We start from the raw sequence: 23,529 nt of genomic DNA, 5'->3' as shown, positions 1-23,529 counted from the left end.
GCAGGGCTCCTTGAAGTCAGACATTTGGCGAAACGTTGCTCTAAGGCGCTTGAAAATGCACACATTCCTAAATTGCCATTCAGTGCAGACAGAAACGGAGTTCAGAAACATTCCTGTCCGCCACAAATACTACTACGCGAACGCAGACACACGCCCACACAGTGCTGACAGTAATACAAAAAATAAAACTTAAACAAGTCACTGTTGTCAGCATTGCTGCGGGGATGTACAATAACACAAACCAGAGGTTCCAAAGTGCGGTCCAGGGACCGACAGGGGTCCTTGAGGGAGTTCCAGGGGGTCCCCAGCTAAATGATAGTTTGGAACCAAATGGAACCTTATGGGTCTGTAACTCTGAGAGTGTACAAATGGAACCAAATCCCGTTAGGGTAGTTCATTTTACAATATAATTCCGGGGTCCCAGAGATAGAAATGCCATTAAATGGGAAGGGGGGGGGGGTCGTAGACTAATGCATGTCAAACTGTGGGTCCTTGAAATTAAACGGGTTGAGAATCACTTCTAGAGCCGTAAACAGATTCTCTTTATGGGGGTCCTTGGCATATATTTTCTAATGGGGGTCCGTGGGCCAATTAGTGTGAATTGACATGAAAAAGTTTGGGAACCACTGACATAAACAGCCAAGCTGTTGATGAATGCGCTGTGTGTTTTCAACCCATGCCCCGACTCCTTTTCTCCCCCAATTTGAGGCAAATTGGATGCAATTTGCCTCGGTACTAAGTGCCAAAAAAATCCCACCCCCAAAAAAAACTGCTGTCAGCTTCTCACGCTTGAGGCTACGCTCGTCGACTGCAGGGTCCTCTTGTGAAATACGAGGGTCATGGTCACGGCTGTTGACACACAAGCGCTGCAATGTCACGAACGCGGAACATATCGATGCGGCCTCTTGTCTCCATATTTTAACTTTTTTCGCCCTACTTGATCATATACTACAGCGTCACACAAAAACATCTGAAGTAGCAGATCTACAAGCTCGAAACGTGCTGCGTCATGCTACATTTTGAGCTTAATGTAGACCTTCTAATAGTACTACTACTACTACTGAAAAGTAAAAGTTTTGGAGTTGATGAGGTTTTCCACCCGACAGATAAACACACGGAACCCCTTGCCGCACGTGTAGGGCTGTAGGCCGATAGATAAATAGATACCTTTAATGAGGCAGGTACTGAATACTCACAACAATTTGTAAACCGGGCCCCAAACCGGGCCCCAAACAATTTGTAAACAAAAGTACCTGAGAGTGTGCAGTATGCAGCTAACCATTTGATACCTACAGTATTTTGGCCAGGTATAAGCTAAATAATAATACAAAAACTTTTAAAATGCTAAATAATAATCGCACCCGTACAAACTGAGCGGTGGAACAATACTTGTATTCTTATAGTGACTGTGTGTTATAATACTGTGTTATAGTGTGTGTGTGTGTGTGTGTGTGTGTGTGTGTGTGTTGCCTTGGAGTCAAGCACAGTTGTTGACATAAGCAGCTGCATGCTCAATAGGTCCTACTCAGACAGGGGTCAAAGGTCCTGCTCAGGTGCACATACTTATACTTTAGAGTATAAATATAATATAGATGTCACCGAGAGGAAACCCTGAGGCGAAATGGACATAGTGGCAGAAAGTGGCATTGCACTATGCATTGCACACGTTCACGTTATTGGCCGATGACACGCGAACGCTATGTTTCATACGTGAACGCGTGCAATGATAGTCAACGGCCCAGCACGTTCACGATTCTGCCCAATCCATCCCAGAATGCACTCTGTTCCTACCCGGAAGGAGGAGTGAAATCGCCTCATGCACTTTTGAGCAACTTAATGCAAGTGGATGGGAGAAGAAATCCGGTGACGTCTCTATTAATATATACTCTAAGATACGGACAGACGGACGGAAAGACAGAGACATTGCTGTGCATAGGAGACGGTGTGCCACTGCAAAAAAAAAGGTCCTATAAGCTTTATCATACAATGAATAGCAAAAATAACAGATATACAAGCTCACACAGCGTTGCTTGTAGATCTGCTATTTTGTGCTATTCATTGAATGATATAGCTTAAAGGGCTTAGGCAGTTAACTGTCATCTCAAACACACTGTCCATGTGTTGTGCGCACAAGCATACTGACAAACTATAGGTGTTGAGGAATTATGGAAATTATATTTATATTGCAATATCATGTTATCAATAAAATCAGGACATGATGTTCTAACTAAGGCTTAGAAGAATCCAAGCTATAGCACAAGACAAAGAGGGATTTCATACCTGAAAACATACATAAACATGTAGTACAGTGATTGTGAATCCATTGTACTGCAGCAGGTCATTTTAATTCACAAAATGTGTCTAGCGCAATCCTAGTGTACAGATGATCTGCATGGTAATAGATGTACAAGGATGATGCGTCAAGCTTGACGGAAGGTGACACCGGATGCGTTCCTAACAGTGACAGCCACATGACAGATGACAGTTGAACCTTGACCTCCTCAAAGACACACTTTTACTTGTGCTGACTTGTGCTTAAGCTTAAGATCAGAAAGGTGAGGACCGGTTTGTATGTGGCCTTCAGGCATTATAAACACACACACACACACACACACACACACACGTCTACTGCAAGGCTATTGTCCGTCATGCAGTGTCTCACAAACGTACAGTGACACAGACACAAAGAAACCCCCCCTCACACAGACTAAGGCACACTCCTAGGGGACACACAGCCATTGTTGTGCATTTAGACGGCATTAGTCAGACGTGTGTCTTGTCAAAGTCATTAGCAACAGCAGGGGAGAGGAGAAGAGAAGAGAAGAGAAGAGAAGAGAAGAGAAGAGAAGAGAAGAGAAGAGAAGAGCACATGCCAACACCATCATTCTCTTAGCCACAATGCCTGGGGCCACAGACCACAAAACACGGACAGCGCAGTAGACCACACGGACAGACAGTACAGTAGATGAATACCCACACACACACACTAGCCACAATGGATATTCAGTATAGTATGGGCAATAAGCAATGTTCTTTCACCAACAACACGCAGCATATATGACACACTCACTCAAACATTCAGGCATACACTTAATACTCATACAGTGCATACACACGGAGAGTACAGTATGCACACACACACACACACACACACACACACACACACACACACACACACACACACACACACACACACACACACACACACACACACACACACACACACACACACACACACACACACACACACACACACACACACACACACACACACACACACACACACACACACACACACACACACACACACACACACACACACACACACACACACACAACAAGAAGTAGCAGCCAGCACTGCAAACTATAGACTACAAACACCCATAGAGACACACTAAAAGGCTAATATGTACCATATGGTGGCTGTAATCGCTCGCTCACATACTGTACGTGTGCAAAGCAGAGCGTATCAAAACATACTTGACACAACGGCAGTTCCCTTCAGTCCACGGTGCTGTATCTACTGTGTGGCTGATGTCATTCCAAAGACTGCTCGGAGGAAAACTATTCACTGCGTTTCGTTCAAACTCATACGCACGTCAAGAGCTCAAGCACACAGTACAGTACAGTACAGTACAGTACATACATGCTGGTCATGCTCAGCCTACATGCATAAATGCACAAGAACCTTACCTACCTAGTGCCTAGTACAGTACACTACACACAATCGCACGCAACCGGTCACCACAGCGAGTGGGTCTCTCTGTACAGTACAAGAAGGGGCAGCAGCAGTCAACGAGGACCTCACACTCCTCCTTACCTGGTACATTACAGTAGCCATCCTCTCTTTGGAAGTGTGTGTGCGTGTCTCTCTCTCTCTCTGACTGTCACTCTTTGGGACGCTGCTTGGTGCGTTTCAGAGCTGCATCGCCGCCTCGTACCCCCTTCTTCTCCATGCAGCAGAGAGAGAGGCAGTTTGGCTTCCCCTCAACCGCCCGCCTGCCCCCCTTGTCCACCTCGTCCAGAGGGCTGAAGCTATACACCAAAACCAAAGATCCACAGACTGTCGCCTTGCTGCAGCGCAGACTTTGGGCTAGAGCTGAAGTAGCATGCGTGTGTGCGTGCGTGCGTGTGAATGTGCGTGTGAATAAGAGAGCGAGAGAGTCTCTCTGTGTTGTGTGTGTTTCAGCTTCGCTGGTCTCTGGATATGCTCTCTCTCACCCTTACACACTCCCCTCCCTCCCTCTCTGTTTCTCTCTCTCTCTCTCTCTCTCTCTCCCTCTCTCTCTCTTTCCTTGTCTCTCTGAGTGTCGGACTCTCCTCCCAGTTGCTGCTGCAAAAAAAATAGAGCATAAAAATGTCTCCAGGATCTTTTTTATAGAAGTGGGAGAAGAAGAAGTAGAAGAAGTGCAGCCAAAGGCAAATCCTAACAGCCCACAACTGGAAACAGCGCAGTGCAGCACTCAGCACAGAATGAGCAGGGAAAGTCTGACTGCAGGCTATTGCTGTAGCTCTCTCTCTCTCTCTCTCTCTCTCTCTCTCTCTCCCACCCTCTCTCCCCCACTCTCTCTCTTCTCCCTATTTCTCTCTCATACTCCACCTCACTCTTTCTCCTCCCTCTTACTCAGCTGACTGCCGCCCCCTTATAAGCAATGAGAAACAAGAGGAAAGATATACGTGCGTGTGCGTGCGCACACACACACACACACACACACACACACCACACACACACACACACACACACACACACACACACACACACACACACACAGTGTGTATATATATATATATGAATTCCCCGAGTTCAAAGGGTGGACGGGACTCAGGGCTTGGGGAACAATAGCGGAGCTTTTTTTCTTTCTTTCGTTTTCTGCTCTCTCTTCTCTCTCTCTCTTTCATCACTCATTCTTCATTTTGTCCTTGTTATCAGGTTCTCTGGTTACAGGTTAAATATGAGGTAACTCTCTCTCCCACACATATACAGTACATCCAGCTGCAGAGAGAGAAAGTGACTATAGTGAATAATTCCATTCAGGTATAAAGTCAGGTGGGGTTCTGACGCTGTCAACATTAAAGCAGAGACATGGCTATCTGATCAGGCATTATACGCTCAAGAATGAAACTGACACTCATTCGCAGTGCAGTCTCCAAGTCATCTGTGTGCATGTGTACATCTATCCTCCACGCATCTCCAGAACTGCCGCACCAATCCATTTGAAACTCAGCGTGCGCCACCGCGTCCCCCGCCTGCAGTCAGTAGCGATGTCGCCTCACAGCTAGAAAGTCCTGGGTTCGATTCCGGCTGGGGACTCTATGGGCGCTGGGGCCGTGTACTCTCCTCCGCGTCAACTCGTCAACTCGTCAACTCAGTGCCCATACAGTATACCCTAGGTGGGGTTGGAGAAAGGGCCGTTCTGTGTGGAGTTTGCATGTTCTCCCCGCCCGTGTCCCCAGGGTGGGTATCCTCACAAAAAGTAGGCTAATCCTGGTCTCTACCTACCCCTGGCCAGCCGGAGCACCTGATGGAGGGGAAAGGAACTGGTTGGAATAACGTGTTCCTTCCACGGCTACGTCCAACCAACCCCCTGTCAGGTGAAAAGATGCGGCTTGGACTCCTGAATGCATTGAAGGAAGCATGAGGTCAGTCCATTGCTTTCCCCAGGTTGGAAGAGCGAGTGCAACGCCTAGGATTACATTCGATAATTGACAATGGCTGAAAAAATGGGGTTACAAAATCGTGGCTATAGCACTTCCTCAAAAATGTGAGTACTATTTCCAGCACTGCCATTGGACCAGATTATACGGTAGGCATGATGGGGTGGACATCCAGTTGGACCAGAACCACAGGTTGGAATCTGAAATATCGGACAGATCCGTCTTGAACACATGACTATAGAGATAGTGTGTAACGATTTGCGGGATTTTAGGACAGAATCTGGAGGAGTAATATCAATAAATGTGTTTTTCAAAAGTCGGCCTCCTGGTGGCGGCCAACAGGCCATTTTGGAAAATGTGGCAGAGGTTCATCGTTGGCATCCAGGGAGTGTGTGTGCAAAATCTGGCATCGACCAGGTTAACGGTGCCGGAGATTCGCTGGTAACAGACAGACGGACGGACGGACGGACAGGCGGACACAAACACACGGACAGTGTGCAAAATATATTCTCTCCCCATGCCTTCGGCCTGGTGGAGACAATAACAGACAATAACAGACAATTCCCAGAGATTCATCTCCATAGGGCCATAGCCTAACCATGCATATCAATTTGGGGTCCGTGAAACGGTAACGGTTGAGAATCACTGCAATAAATTATGTATAATCCCAGGAATTAGCCATTGTTCTCAAATGCCAATATGATGCATGCGTAGACAAGAACTTTGGAATGTGAAAAGTGCACGAAACGGAACTGTCCGTGACGTGTTAGGCTGCTTTTGATTATTAATACCTCACCAACACACAGACTCAAATCTAATCACTGGGAATGTATTTTTTTTAGAGTGAAATGATCGCTATTCGGGTGGAGTTGGCAGGAGAGATAATGTGTGGAGAAGGTAAACAGAATAGAGTGGAGTGGAGCAGGGGTTCCCAGACTTGGTCAGCCCGAGATCCAAGGATGACACTTGATGCCTCCCTCCCTGGGACCCAAACTTACAAAAATACATGAATGAATTATTATTAAGTCCTGTTTAAAACAAATCACACCTGTGTGAAATGAGGGGCGCTCTTGTTATCGTACATCAATTTATGTTATTATCATTAAACCACGATACAATGTTTAAAAAAAAACATTCAATATATTTATATTATATAAATTATATTTAATGTTTCCCTTCAATGTCAATGGCATTTCATTTTTGTATGTCTAATTTACGTCATATTTAGCGGAACTATCAGCTCTTATCATCATACATCATGCATCATCTCATACTGGCCATTGGCCAATCAGAATGCCTGTGATTGGTTAGCTGATTTGCTCGTTTACATATGACGTAAATTGTCCCTTCATGTCAATGGCGTTTAATGTTTTAATGTTTAATTTACGTCATATTTAGCGGTGGGGGGACAAAAGCTGTTTATAAGGGGCTATCGCTGCGTAAAAATAGTTGAACATAGCTCATCTAAAAGCTCACAACTATATCACAAGTTTTGTTTTTGTCTGAAAATAATGTAAAACAAATTAGAAAATGTGCGAATTGTTCTGGTTAAAGTTAACTCATCCGACACCAGGGGGCAGTAGCGATAGTTAGTTAGTTAGGCGACTGCCACCGTTCAGTCCCATTCTATTTTGGATTGTAGAAGAAGAGCACCCCCCCCACCCCCCCAAACAAAGGACTGTTATTGAGGCTTGTGATGAACAAATTGAGGGTACAGCGTCTTCTGATCCCCCTGCGTGGAAATAATGGCCACGCCGTTTGATGTTGCTCCGCAGCAATTACACGGGATGTGTTTTTCTCTTCCCTTTTGGAGCAACACCTTGTCTGCAAAGCGCCATTCGCCAGATGGCGTCTAAAGCGATATTTAATTCTCTATTAATGACAGGGGCCAGGAAGGAAGGGAGGGGATGCTAGAAAGGCAACATGTAACAAAACAAACTGCCGCAGTTGTTTACATCAGAGAAGGTCTACCTTTAATGTTGCGACTGGGCTGAGGCATGGGAACTTCCCCTTGGTCCTGGTGCATAATAGTGTGTGTGTGTGTGTGTGTGTGTGTGTGTGTGTGTGTGTGTGTGTGTGTGTGTGTGTGTGTGTGTGTACACAGTATGTATAGTTGTACTGTACATGTACGTATGTATGTATGTATTGTACGTATACAACTGTATGTATTTGGTTAAAATGGGTGGGGTTTAAAAAAAGGCAAAAGCTTGCTCTGGTGCACTGGCCTAAAAGTGGGTCCTTAAAAACTGCTAAAACGTCTGAAATGTATGTATGTAGGTGGGTATGTATGTATGTGTGTAGTATTTTAAAAGGGGGGGCTTTTTAGTAAAAAGCCCAGCCCATAAAACCTTCCTATATTTAAAACAAATCCAAAATAAGGTTACCAGTGAAGGGCAAAATGCCTATTCACTGGGGACTATGCAAGGCAGAGGCGTCCACCCCCCTGAGTCCAAGTTAAGCTAGACCGCATACCTAATAGGACCTAATATGTATTGTACGTATACAGTACGTATACAACTACGTATACAACTGTATGTATGTAAGTATGTATGTATGCATGCATGCACGTACGTACGTACTCCCTCTCCTCCCCCCTCCCCCCCTCCCCCCTCCCCCACACCGCCCACCACCATTCTTCCCCCCTCTTCCTCTCAACGTCCAACAGCCATTCAGTCCCTCCGACCAGCACCTGACCCCCACTCCAATGTGTTGAACCTGTCCAGGTCCGTCCGTCTCACGGCCGCAGAGGCCCAGTTGCTGGAGAGGGGTCTCGCCTACATTCCTCGACCCACAGGGACGGATTGGGAGGCACTTCGAAGGGACACACATAGATACCATAGGAGACTTAAATTAATAGACTACTTCCAAAACACACAGACAGACGGACCTACACCCTTTGTCCTGCCCTCCACCTGGGAGCCTAAACTCTCCCAGGTGGACGGCAGGATACGAGACCTCATACAGCTAGATAACCATACACTTAATCAGTACCACCCATCACCAGACAGACCGGACAACCTGACCACAGACGAACGGAACAGCATCACAACACTGCGGAACAACACACAAATAGTTATTAAACCAGCTGATAAAGGTTCAAAAATAGTAATTTTAGATAATTTCCAATACACATATGAAGCCAACAGACAACTATCCAACACTAGATATTACACTCACATAGCAGCCAGCATACAACCACAGACTCAGATCAAACTCAGACAAATCATTACAACACTTTATCACCAAAACTACATCACCTCCAAACAACGCGACTTCCTCTATGGACCCGATAACCCCAGACCTAGGATTTTCTATCTACTACCCAAGATCCACAAGGATCCTCAGACTTGGACTATTCCCTTCGAGGTGCCTCCCGGCAGACCCATAGTATCAGACTGCAGCAGTGAGTCCTACCACATAGCACAATATATAGACCACTTCCTCAACCCCCTCTCCACCATACACGCCAGTTATTTAAGAGACACATATGATTTCCTGGAAAAAATCAAGCCCATAGCTGTGCCACCACACACATACATTTTCACCATAGACATTGACAGCCTTTACACTAACATACATACAGCCACTGGTTTACAGGCAGTTAGAAACCTCTTCCAGACACACCCGGACAACACTAGACCAGACAATGCCATTTTACAACTATTAGAACTTAGTCTCAATTGCAATGATTTCACATTTAATAACAAACACTATTTACAGATAGAGGGCACAGCTATGGGCAAGAAATTTGCACCCGCTTATGCCAACATTTACATGAGTGAGTGGGAGAGAGAGGCCTTGGCAAAGTGTCCACTACAACCCACCATGTATTTCAGATTCTTAGATGACATCATAGGGCTCTGGCCACACACCTTACAACAGTTTGATAACTTTTTACAGATTTTGAACACACACCATGCTTCCATAACCATCAAACACATAATTCATCCAACAGAGATTAACTTCCTGGACACCACCGTATTTTTTCATACAATAGACCAGACACATAAACGACTACTGACAAAAATATATTTTAAGGACACAGACACACACGCACTACTCCACAAACACAGTTACCACCCAAAGCACACTTTTGCAGGCATCATCAAATCACAAATCATTCGGTTTTTCAGGATTTCATCCAATAGGGAACACTTCAATCAGGCCACACACACACTCTTTACAGTCCTCCGAAGGAGAGGTTATAGTAAAAGACTTTTACGTACCATCAGGAACAATGCCCTGGCCTCTCTCTCCCCCACCCAGTCACTCTCCACCAACACTCTGCCTCCTACCCCTAACCCTCTCATCCCCAATTCTAACCCTAACCTCAATCCCAGCTTTCTTCCCCAGCCACCTCAGAGCATGCACCCGGATCGGAGGCCCCTCTCTAGCGCAGGGACAGGGACGGACCTGGACGGGGCCCGCACATTACCCTCTCCTCTATGTCTTCCCTCCTCCAACTCTTCTTCTCTCACCATCCAGGCCATCGGCTCCTCTACAATTAAAACATTACTCCCATTCATAACCACATTTTCACATACACTCCAACCACTTCACCACAAATTTAAACAAAATTTCACCACTACACAACAATCCTACCCCCCATTACAAGCACATCAAGTCATTTCAGCACTTAGAAGGAACAAGAACCTGGGAGACCTCCTTGTGCATTCCAAATTTTCCACTTTACCTCCCAAGCCCCCACAGCCACATACACTCCATTTCAAACCCCGCAAATTCATCAACAACCCCCATAGTCACACTTCCTCCCCATTACGGACCCTCTGTCTCTGACCACACCCAACATAGTCTACATCATCACCTGCACACAATGTCATAAACACTACATAGGAGAAACCGGACACACACTAGAAACACGACTCAAACAACACTTATATCACATCAAACGAGCAGACATAAACACAACCCTATACACACACTTTCAATCCCATTCTATCGCTAACCTCATCATTTCAGGTCTGGAATGTGGAGTCCGATGGACCAGTGGACAGCGGAAACTCATGGAGCACAGATGGATTAAAAAATTACTAACTGTAACACCCACTGGTCTTAATGAAAGAAGTTGATTTTTATCTCTTTCTGTTCTTTTATCTGTCCCATCAATAAATGGTTTCCAGGCCTTGCTGTGAACTTTTACTCCTTTATGGTTTTAGGTGGTTTTATTACTGTCTATTTTTATATCCATTTTACCCTTGGGTTTTAGAAGACATTTCGGACATTGGTTTAGGTATGCGGTCTAGCTTAACTTGGACTCAGGGGGGTGGACGCCTCTGCCTTGCATAGTCCCCAGTGAATAGGCATTTTGCCCTTCACTGGTAACCTTATTTTGGATTTGTTTTAAATTTAGGAAGGTTTTATGGGCTGGGCTTTTTACTAAAAAGCCCCCCCTTTTAAAATACTACACACATACATACATACCCACCTACATACATACATTTCAGACGTTTTAGCAGTTTTTAAGGACCCACTTTTAGGCCAGTGCACCAGAGCAAGCTTTTGCCTTTTTTTAAACCCCACCCATTTTAACCAAGTACATACATACATACACTTATGTATGCATGCAATGTATGTATGCAATCTATGCATGTATTATGTGGATGGGTAGGTGCATGTGTACTGTAGGTAGAGAGGTTAGTAGAGACAGTAGATTCACTGGTAGGTGCAGTAGTTATGTACAGTATGTACAGTAGCAGATCAGTGGGTAGGTAGGTATAAGGCAAGTGGTAAAATATCTACGCATGTTCTCGGCTAATATGTTCAAAGTCTGGCCTGTTTCCTGCGTCCTGGCTTTTATTACCTTCACGATTCCTGTGGCTGCTGCCTGTAATCATCACTGACAGTGCCAGTGTGTGTGTTTGGGGGGGGGGGGGGGGGGGTGTAGTGGATGGTGAGGGTTGAGGGGTGGGTGATGTGTGTGTGTGTGTGTGTGTGTGTGTGTGCGTGAGGGGGGTCGTTCATAAGTAATGTTACAGTAGCTCAGTTTGCTAACATGCATACCATGTAGTACTCACCGGGAGTACTACACCGGTGTTGGAAGGGGTTTGAGGGCCGGTGTTGGAAGGGGTTTGAGGGGGGTTATGGAATTTTGGCTCTGGGGACTGATTCCACTCCCCACCTCACATTATCACTTCCAGTACGGCTTGAAAACATGCAGTATTTATAGTCCATAATTATATGATGCTATATGGAGTCATGTACAGTACAGTGATTGTTTCATAATATTTGTTTGTTCTCGGCTGAAATGTAAGAACCATAAGCCACTTGAAGTTGCTTGCTGCCCACCTTCCTAACTCTACTGACTAATCACTGTCGAAGCAGAAAGATATATTTGAAAAAGTTGTTGCTACTTGTCGCAAATGTTTTTATACTAAGTGAGAGAGAGAGAGAGAGAGAGAGAGAGAGAGAGAGAGAGAGAGAGAGAGAGAAGACAGACATGGTTGTTTGGGTGAGGTCCTGTCTCATGAGTCTGACTCAGGCTTTCCCAACACGCAGTAGAATGGAGCATAGGACCAGCCGTTATTCCCCTGTGCCCGGTGAAATGTCACTGACGCCCATGAGGAGCTCCTCATGCCAGGGAATCTGTGCCGGAATTCAACATTTACTTGAGTAAAAACTGTTTTGGCATCAAAATGTACTCAAAGTACCAAAGTATTCACTATGCAGAATGTCCCATTTCAACTTCATGTACAGCATAAACAAGGGGCTGAAGTGGTTACTGTATGACATGTTTTGTAATAATAATAATCAAAATCGACAAAGTAACTAGGGATTAAAGTTTTCAAATAATTGTAAGTGGAGTAAAAGTACAATATTTGTATTCGAGATGCAGTGGAGTACAAGTACAAGTACTGAAATTAGGATAGGAAACACTCCAGGAAAGGGAGGGGGGGGGGGGGGGGGGTTGAGGCAAGGATGAATAACACAAACAAAGCACCATCTGGTAGAGTTACACAAGTATTAAGACTGCAGTCACACTGGACAGCCCCATCATGGCTGTGAACAGGTGTGCAGGACAGGTTACGTATGAATGTGCAGCAGGGCGGGGCATGATTGCAAACATGCTCAGCAACCCCTCCGTTGATAAATACTCACATTCCGAGAGTATAAAGGCAGTTGAGTGGCATAATACTATTAGGTATGTGTCATATAGCTTTGGTGTAGTATTTGTTCATTTCCTTTGTTGCACAAATACCTGTCCCTCATTTTGCATACTCCGTTCCTTTTCCTCACAGCTTGGCCCGCTGTTGACAGACATTCCTTCCAGTGACTCTCGATTACTGCATCGTGTCAAATGTTGGGCGTTTCTGTTTGTTTTCTCCACTGTATCCATGCAGTGCACGTGGTGCTGTCTGTCACACAGTTACTAAATACATGGCCATGCGCCACGGTTAAATTGGTGTATCAGCCGCTACAACTGACGCGTTTTCAACTGGATTTTCAGTCAAAAACAACGTCATTACTGGCGTCTCTACAAAGCTCTCTGTTGAGACCTTGTTTAGTTGAGGTTCAGGAGCCCACGTGCTTGTGTGCTTGTGTGCACTCCCATGTGTGTGTGTGTGTGTGTGTGTGTGTTTGTGTTTGAGAGCCACATGTTCACACTCCGGGAGTACAAGTCTCGTGGTGTGCCTGCGTGACATGTGCATTGATTATTTATCTCTCTGGGCTTTCAGACAGCAGATCAACACTTTGGGTAATCTGCTATGACTAATAAACAGAGTTCAAGCACAGAGGACGATCTACTTCAGTGTTTCCCTGGACTACTGGACGACACAACACAAACTGGACCGCAGTACTACAGTATTCTGGTGGGTCACTGCGTGTCGTGAGAAGGGCACAACATGTTGTAATGCAACAAATCCCAACTTAAAGTATATTACGTTAGTTCCATGCATTGATCCAAGCCAGAGCACTTTTGATTGATCATTTAAATCCTCTCAAAATGCACGTAGCCTATACGGCCAACCCATCTAACCACCTAACTTGTTATGTGGCCAGACCAGCCACAGACTTTAAGAAAGTTTATTACATGGCTTGGTACAATGCTTGATTCTGATTGGTCAATCGCTGAATTCAGCGGTGAGTTATGTGTTGATAATGACCGCTCCGCTGTATAACAGACCTCTGCCTAATCAAACCCAAATTCCAACATGACAGCCATGTAAACACACAGACACTAGTGACACACAATGTCATTTACAGCTAAACATTGCTCTCAAGAATGTTTTTGAAAACATTTGAGCGAGAAATAGACGAAGCAGGACCTTCAGGGAGTTTAAACACCACGGCTTTGCCTCTGTGGTTAAACGCCCTGTCGGTGAATTATCTCCCGACAATGACCACCTAGCCAGATATTATCCCTTACATAAAATAGGGCATTCATTCATCATCATCACAGTTTAAATTGAAAAAAAAGATGATGTGCTGCCAACAGCTGACTAAAGTCCAGTGGTGGAAGAAGTACACATTTATTTACAGTTTGTAAAAGTAACAATATCACAGTGTACAAATACTACAAAAGTCCTGCTTTCAAAATCTTACTTATGTCAGTGTACAAAACGATTACCATCAGAATATACTTGAAAGTAACTAAAGTAAAAGTATTCATTTCAGATTCATAATATACGTCATGTTATTGATCACTAGACCTGTACGTGCCCGTCAGCTACCGACCTACTTGGGAATGATGCAACTTGGGAACCTAATAATACCCCTTGTCTACTTGTCATAGCACCCGTTCTAACTATCTGTGTCCCCTTTGTGCCCATACTGTATATGGAGATCTCTGTAGTATCAATACCCGTTGTCATGTCTGTGTCCCACATGGATGGAGATCTCTGTATTTGTTTGTCTGCCTGTTGTCTGAAGAGTGCAATCAATTGGCTGAGGCAGAGGCTGGACATTGCACAGGTGAGAGGAATTGACCTCATTAGGCCCACTGGCAGAGCCAGAGGCTGGAAATTGCAGAGGTGAGGGGATTTAGGCTGATTAGGCCCATTGGCCCATTGGCAGTGCCGGGAGCTGCACTCCCTGTGGGGGTGTGGAACGCGTGTGTCGAATGTGAAGTCGCTGGGACAAACGGTACTCGAGTTACGTGCATTACAACCGTACACACACACACACACGCAGACAGACAGAGACGTGGCACATTTATTGTAGGATTGCGACGCATTGTGAGCTTGCTATTTTTGAGTGGTGCAACCACTCCAAGGAACAGTGTCCGTGTTCACATATGTGTTGTTCACCTATCTATGTGACGTTAATGAGCACCAGTATATGACTATGAGTACCAGTAGGGGCGCTGTTGTGCCAGAAACAGAGAGAGGGATAGTGCTGCACTGTTGCCTGCTAATGAGAGAGAGAGAGTGGGGGGGGGGGGGGAGTTGCACCACTCAGTTCACACGGGTGTGATTTTTAAATAAGAAGTTTGATTAATTATGAATAATCTAAATCTGTAAGCTAAGTAACGTGCAACTTGCTCTGAGATGTAGCTGTTTCAGTCCGTCGTCAGTGACAGTGACGTCTATGACAGTGAATATTTAGAGACCTCTGTCAACCCCGGAGATGGTCTGGATTATCACAGGCCATTACCCAGACAAGGCCATCGTCCCTAATTCGATAAGGACCCCTCAGAACAGAGGCCTTACTGTATGATGTATCCTGTGCTGATAATGATTATGATGATGAGGCTGTTGACCATTGAGTTTGGGACATTGAGTACCGGTAAGCACGTCAGCATGGGGACCAGGGCACAGTGCGTAGTGTGCGACCTACCCTGTGACTGCTAATTCAATTGTCTTCAGTTCACAGCCAGTGGCCAGTTCTTTTCTTCTTTTTTGCCCCTGAATCAACGGCTCTCAGCGCCAGGTGTGGGGACAGCAAGTGGTCAAAATGGACCCTTATGGGTCTGTAACTCTGAGAGTGTACAAAAGGAACCAAAATTGGACCCTCACACACAGCACAGGTCTGTAACTCTAAGAGTGTAGCCTACAAATGGAACTAAAATTGGACCCTAACAGGTCTGTAAGTCTAAAAAAATGGACTTAGATGAATACTAATATAGGAGTTTACAGTGTAGATTGGGGTCCCAGTATAGTTTAATTCAGTGATTCTCATTCTCAACCTGTTTTATTTCAACCAGTCTGGTAGGAGACAAAGAAATCACACCTGTGTGAAGTGAGGGCCGCTAATATATTAAAGTCTAGCTCATGTTGATTAGGTGATGTAACTCAGTATCTGAGAACTACAGTACAGTGTTGATTTTGACAGCATATTTTGATTTAGTTTTAGTCATAGTCTTTTGAGTAAAACAAAATGTTTTAGTCTCAGTCTAGTTTTAGTTGACTAAATACCATATGATTTTAGTCGACCAACTCTACAGTTGATTTAGTTGACAGAAATGTATTTTGGCAGGCCGAGATGGTGTTGAAATATCTGATTTACACTCAGCTGTGTGCCGAAAGTAGGCAGATCTACAAGATCACACCTTGTCACTCTGCAACACATGAGCTTGTATTGCCTATTTTTGGAGAGTGACACCTGCACAAAACCAAACTTGACTTTAACTTCAGTAATCCCTCCCTAACATGTCAGTCTAGTTTTTATTTGTTGATGAAATTGTCAATATATTTAGTATTAGTTAGTTTTTATTTAGCTTTCGTCAGTGAAAGAAGGTAGTCGACGACCATTTCTCATCATAGTTTTAGACGACGAAATCAACACTGCTTCCCATTCTGCACATGGTGTTTTCTCCACAGCAGTTAGCCTCTCCTCTACACCCCCCCCCCCCCCCCCCCCCCCGCCCCCAACACGTTTCTCCCCATTCGCCTCGCTCTCAGCGGGGTCACCGTCACACAGAAAAAAAGGAAGGAAGTAGTTAATGTTGTTACTGGGATTCAATTCCATGCCGACCTCTTTGAGAACTTCATAGGATGAGGTTATGCAATGGCTCATACTGTACTGTACACTGGGAGGGCTATAAAAAGAACAGCGGTATCTCATGCTATCTCTAGTCATTCCCCTGCGATGCTGCTCAAGAAAACCACGGCCCTGAGTCACGACAAGATAATGTTGTCTAGACCAGTCGTCCCCAACCGTTGTTTCAGGTCAAAACCCAAAAGAGACGCACCTGACCTGTCGCATGTAGGTGTGCAAAAGCATTGCTTTTTTATAAAACCCAAAAGAGATATAATGTCGGGATATAATTCGGGATATAATTCACCTTCAGGGTGATTAACCCCCTCGGCCTCGCCTCGGTGGTTAAACGCCCTGTCGGTGAATTATCTCCTGACAATGACCACCTAACCAGATATTATCCCTTACATAACTCTTGAGAGCGTGAAACCAAATGGACCCTCCCTTACACTCTCAAGAGGTCTACACAATGATTAGAGGATGTAGAATAATTTATATTTCGATCAACATTTGCCTGTTATCTCTCCTATCTATGGTACCACATCAATACAGCATGGAATTGTGGACAGAATCGTATTCAACGATAACAAAATATTCAAAGATTTGGGGCTGGGAGGCTAAATCTCATCAAATGGTGGTCTGTGGCTCAAATGCCCAATGAATAATGGGCCTTGATATGAAAAGGGTTGAAAAGCCCTGTTCTAGACCACTGTTTCTCAACGTTGGGTCCGGGGACCACGGGCGTCCAAATGGACACGTACAGGTCTGTATAACTGAGAGTGTACACATGCAACCTAATGAACCATTACAGGTCTGTATAACTCTGAGAGTGTACAAATGCAACCTAATGAACCATTACGGGTCTGTATAACTCTGAGAGTGTACAAATGCAACCTAATGAACCATTACAGGTCTGTATAACTCTGAGAGTGTACAAATGCAACCTAATGAACCATTACGGGTCTGTATAACTCTGAGAGTGTACAAATGCAACCTAATGAACCATTACGGGTCTGTATAACTCTGAGAGTGTACAAATGCAACCTAATGAACCATTACAGGTCTGTATAACTCTGAGAGTGTACAAATGCAACCTAATGGACCCTTATGGGTCTGTATAACTCTGAGAGTGTACAAATGCAACCTAATGGACCCTTATGGGTTCTATAGCTCAAGGAAAGCCTAGATTTATAGAATTTAAAAAAAAAGGTATACGATCAAAGAATGCATGGCATCAGATATCATGGTGGAAAAAAACAAACAAACCAAAAACTATGATTATTTGCAATTCTATTACGTTTTAGGTAGCGTTACTTTTGGTTGTTTTTTTGCATTGTTTATTTTTGTTTTCATTTTAGTTAGTTCAGTTAACAAAATATAGTCTACATATCCCCCCCCCCCTTTTAGTACCTAATAACAACCCCGTGGGACTGCATGGGACACTGTGCCCCTTCCTTGGCGTGTGTTAATACAGTCTCACAATCATTTTCAAAAATAGAATGATATTTTTGAAAATGTTTGGAAGATTTTGAATAATATTTCACACAAATCTTGCGTGTGTGTGTGTGTGGGGGGGGGTACGCAGCAAACACACACACACACATTTGGAGGGTCCTTGACACGAAAACGTTTGAGAACTACTATAGACTATATTATTAACACTCAGGGATTTTTCAGTGAACGAGTCAGAACAACCTCTGGCGCCCGTCCTTCAGAGCTCTTCCGTCTGCCATTGTAAGCAGAAAACTGACATCTTATGTCCGCTCCGTCTCTCATGCCAGAATGAAGGCCTGACTCGGGCCAACTCCAGAAGATGGGGGGAAAAAAGCTTTGCTGGTACTTCCCAGCGACAGCGCAGCTTTCCAATTACAGAACCCTGTGATAAATCTGCCCCAGTGGCAACGTTTGGTATTCGAGGTAAGTCGCCAGAACGGTACGCAAGAAGGGAGCCGGCCAAACGACCCTGACAGCTGCTGCTATACCCAGTGGTGGACAGTTTTCTTTTTTTTAACTTCACCCATTCTGGGCGTTATGTTATACTTTAGCTATTGAAAAATAGCAGATCTACAAGCTCAGCTTGTACTGTAGATCTGCTATTTTTGAAAAATTGTGACAATGTGGCACAAATCTTTGAATATAGATTCTTTCAGAGTGAACGTCCCTGGAACAACATATTGTCAGATGGGGATCGGTGGCCAATTACATACATATCTTTGGGGATATTTCCAATATAATATGTGCACATTGTTTCCCCCAAAAATGGTGTGTTTAAGTTTTCATCATCATTTTCTTTTCTTTCTTTCTTTTTTTTTAAACACACCTTGCAATGTATTATTAATATCCCACTACACCAGACTACATCCGGAGGCTACTTTTGCAAGGTATCATGGAATGGTCTATGTAAAGCCACAGAATGCTGCATCTTGTTTTGGCTGACCTCCTTTTGTCTGAAACGATAGAGGAAGTAGGCTTTGTGTGTGAAGCGGCTACCAGACCGCTACTGTAACTAGCCATAGCAAATAAATCCCGGCTCTGCTCCCCAGATGAGTAAGCCCAGCCAGCCAGAAACTTGACGCACCCTTTAAAAAAAAAGCACCTCTCGCGTGTGGATACAGGTGTCTGGATGTGTGAACGACATGGAGGCAGTAAATAACAAGGAGTAGATGGTATGCCTTGTTTCCCTCACTGGGCCACCGAGTGTTTTTAATCTGCACAGGAGGGGTCCGAAATGTCAGAAACGTGCATAACAGTAGCCATTTGTGAGAGCATATATCTGCACGGTGACCTTGTTTAAACTTTAGAAGGCATGCAGTTCCATCCCAAAACGTCCTGCCTAGGGTAATGGTAGGGTGAGGTTATGGATTACAAATGGCCTTAAAGGCCATATCCTGAACTGGAGCATGTCAAATCCACCTTGAGATGTTGATTTAGAGAGTCAGAGATTCCCCAACCTGCGGCTGTTTGTGTCATGAATGCCGAGCCCGAGCGTGATTATAACGTGATGATGAAGTGACATGTTTAGTTTTCGAAACAAGGCCAATTTTTGTAAGCAATATTACACTTGAGGGTGTGCACTGTGCGTTACCGTGATTGTTGGCATGACAGTGATACATTCAAGAACAAGGCAAAGCAGAGTCCTGCAAGCATCACCGAAGTGCCAATAATCACGGTAAAGCCACCCTCTTTGATTACCGTAACAGTCAAAATAAAACATATAAAACACATTTCATATTGTGGGGAATTTCGCGCTGAAAATAACGACCTTTCTGAGTGTTATCTTGGAAATACATGGGGTCTGAGAGAGAGTCCCTGTTTACACATAGAGAAACAAAACTGTTAGCTCAATCTCATTGTAATTAGGGTTGTCCCGATCGGTCATTTTCAAATGATTGGAATCGGATCGGGAGCCAAAAAACGGGATTGGGACATCACTAGTATCAATATTATATCCATATCATGATATTAGACTGGAAATTGTCTGTGATTTGGCATATTGTACTATTGTGATATGGCATAAACGTGTTCTATAACATATAAATATTGGATCGGGAAAAATCGGTATCGGCCGATGCTCAAAATCAAATCGGATCAGGAGTAAAAAAAATGTGATCGGGACATCCATAACTTATAAACATTCATAACTTATCACTAATTGCCAGAAGCCCCTGTACAAACAGTCGCCCCTGAACAAACAAATGCTTCGAAATAGTTTTCATTCCATCCTCATTGATCCTCATCTCTGTGAGCCGTGTGGTTTTAAAATGTAGACACTTCCCATAGGAATAATTGATATGTCCCATAAGAATACTTCAATGTTTGTGTTGTGTTTCCACCTCCCATGGTAAGGGCATGTCAGCCATGAGCTGCAGCTCGCTGCATGGTGCGTGAGAGCACTCAGTTATCAATGTGAAGGGAATACAGTACATGTTTTCAAGAACAGGGCCAGCGCTGACACAAGATGTACACACAGTACATTTTGATGGTGCAACACAATACAATCTTGGAAATGTAATAATCGTATATCTATTAATGGAATCATGGAATCACTGTATGTCTGACTGTGTGTCTCGGGCACGGTCCAAAGGAACAGCCTCGTGTCTGTCACCATATCGAATCCAAAAAGGATGATGGGGCTAATCAAAGCTATAACCACATAAGCCCTATTCGACCTTTCTCAAAACTTAGAAGATAGATAAGCTCACAACGTATTGATTGTGAGGTTGTAGATCTGCTCATTTTGATAAAGGTTTTTTTCAGAATTTGTGAAACTAGTCCTTACCTGTTCTAATATATGAACACCAAATTATGTACAGTGTGGGTAATGAGATGTAATAGATGACGTTATTGTTAGGGAGGGAATTGTTAACAGATGAGCTTTGGAAGGGCACAAAGTGAATATTAACTGGCTGAGACACACACGCACGCACACGGCACACAGCCCAGAGTTGGTTTTGACATGGCAGCAGCACCCTGGACGGTGTGTGCACAGTACAGACAACACTGGCAGGCATTGGCAGGTGTTTACGCAACCCTATAGGGATTTTGAATGACAGGCACCAAATTGTATAGGCCACTGTTCGTTGTGTTGCGGCTTTAGCAGAGGAAGCATGACAGTGGGGTAACACAGAGAACGGTGGCCTGTGATGCAGGTGTCGCTAGGGGGCAGGGGTGTGAGGTTTGCACGTTTTCCCATGTAAGTAAAAAATTAAGTAATTATTAATTAATCATTTTGTTAAATAAAAAAAGGGCTTTGTGACATCCGTAATATTATGGTCAATGCCTGTGTGAAAAGTCTGAGCGATTGGTGCAGGCAATGAGGAGCTACAACTGTGTTTCAGACATTCATTCATTCAGTGAATTATAGTTTGATGTTTCCTATAATAACATGCCACCTAAGATTAGCATTATGCATTGTATTTGCGAAGGAATTGGAAATCAAAATGTGACACAACGAATAGAGCACAGCTCTCCTTCTGAATCCAGGCTGTGTCAAGAGAAATGCAAAACATTTTTTTATTCTTTTATTTTTCATTTGCTGTTTCAAAAATATGTATGTTGCAAGAATTTATGGGTCGGGTTGACGGGTGAAATTAAAACAACATACTTCATCACGGCAGAGGGGAGAATGAAGGAACGGGAGGGAAAACTAGAGAAGGAGTAGAAAAAGGCCGGTGTTCATGTACTTTCTCAGGCCTCGCTGCTCATTAACAGAAAAACAACACTGACGTTTCCGTCTACAAACACTGGCTATAGTGGCTATATTAGTGGTGGAAGAAGCACTTTTAAAAAAAAACTTAAAGTAAAACTAGCAAACGCATTATGAGTATTGTATTGTATTACAAATCCAAATCAGCAACTTAACTAGTAACTAAACCTGTCAAATTATTGTGGTGGAGTAAAAACAATGAACTCAATTAAAGTACCTCAACATTGTTGTTACTTTCTCCCCGTGCTTCGACGGTGCTTTCTCAGGCCTGGCTGCTCATTAACAGGAACACACAGTGATTTCCGTCTACACACACTGCTCTAGTACCCAGTGGTGGAAAAAGTGCCCGCATGTTTTACTTAAGTAAAAGTATCAATACTGCAATATAGAAATACTCCAGAGTCCAGAGTTACTATAAGTAAAAGTACAAAAGTATTCGTATCAAAATGTACTTGTATTAAAAGTACCAAAAGCAAAAGTACTCATTATGCAGAATGTTCCATTTCACAAGTTTTCAAATATATACGAATCCTTAGAAGAGCTACAAGCTCACGATTGTAGGCTTGTGGGTCGGCTATTTGCAAATGTATATAGGGCTGAAATGGTTAATGTATGTTTTGTAATATCAAAATCTACAAAGTAACTAGTAGTAGAATGGAGTGGAGTAGAAGTAAAAGTACTGAAATTGGGAAATACTAAATACATAATACATGAAGTGAAAATACCTCAAACTTGTACTGGAAGTACAGTACTTAAGTAAATGTACTTCCACCACTGCTATAACCACGCCAGTCCATCCAATTCTAACTCACCCCTGACCTGGATCGGGGTGATGCCTAAACACTTAAACGGAGTCTGTACTTGGTCCCCTTTTTTCCTACACTGATTCCCTCGAATAGCATGATCAAGATTCTAGAAGATCACAATTCCAGTGTTCTGGGAAGCAGCGAGTTTCATTGCGATCCCTAGCCCTACCCCATTTTGAGATATGCTGTGTGCAAGTGGAAATAGTGGCCTAATGGTGGCGCTAGAGGTAAGGCCTCTAGCATTCAATCAGTAGGGAACTTCATTTCAGTCCTAGTCGTCATAGTCAATGGGCTAAACCTGCATTTTTTTAACACTGGTAAGGTCCTTTAATGTCCTTTATCGTTATAATAATGTACTTGGTTTATTGCATGTATCATTCTGTATATCCATGTTTGTGAAAGTACTTTGAACTACTGACTGACTTACAGTAACTATAAGCAAATATTAGGAAACAATTTGTATCACTGAAGGCTTCAACCCTGCCAAAAGCATTGCCATTGCCTCCCACTATGAGTTACTTTAGCAATTGGAATTCAAACTGGGCCCAATCCCACAGTCTCTAGAGTCTAGACCAAGCAGCTGGCACACACAGCGTCCAAAGTAACACCGTTGAACGGCCAAAATGATCAGTATGAAGTGATTCCGTCATCGCAGGCTACGAGGAACTTGTAGCTGTGGAATTAGCCTGCCAAGATGTAAAAACAAGTAAAATCATTATATATCTTTGATAACAACAAATCTTGTTCAAGCTTCAAGGAAGAAAATAGAAGTTAAATAAAAGTAAAAACATATGTTCTGACATTCCATATGTTGATCCTTCCCCATCTGATACCCGTCCATTTAAACTCTATAGACGGGCCTGCCCCAAAGTTATTTGTGCGGCCGCGCCCGGCAGCTAGAGTTCTCAACAGGCCCGAAAATGAAGG

The 23,529-nt window shown here is 43.8% G+C and overlaps 1 protein-coding gene across 6 annotated transcripts in view; it reads right to left on the bottom strand.

Moving 5' to 3' along the window:
• tns1b (tensin 1b) overlaps positions 1 to 23,529 on the bottom strand; it is a 271,361-nt gene that overhangs the window by 155,790 nt on the left and 92,042 nt on the right. Inside the window, exon 1 of one of the 6 annotated variants that reach the window (XM_080785769.1) lies at positions 3,821 to 4,428. The exons of the other annotated variants lie outside the window; for them this stretch is intronic. Within the exon in view, the coding sequence (XP_080641895.1) occupies positions 3,821 to 3,841 (21 nt within the window). The 5' untranslated portion in view covers positions 3,842 to 4,428. Of the gene's footprint in view, positions 1 to 3,820; positions 4,429 to 23,529 lie in introns of those variants that run through there. 6 annotated transcript variants of the gene reach the window in all.

This window comes from Protomyctophum bolini (genome assembly GCF_963924005.1).
Source record: "Protomyctophum bolini genome assembly, chromosome: 16".
NCBI classification, from domain to species: Eukaryota; Metazoa; Chordata; class Actinopteri; order Myctophiformes; family Myctophidae; genus Protomyctophum; species Protomyctophum bolini.
Note: the sequence above shows the minus strand (reverse complement) of the source record. Positions and strands in the feature narration are given on the sequence as shown.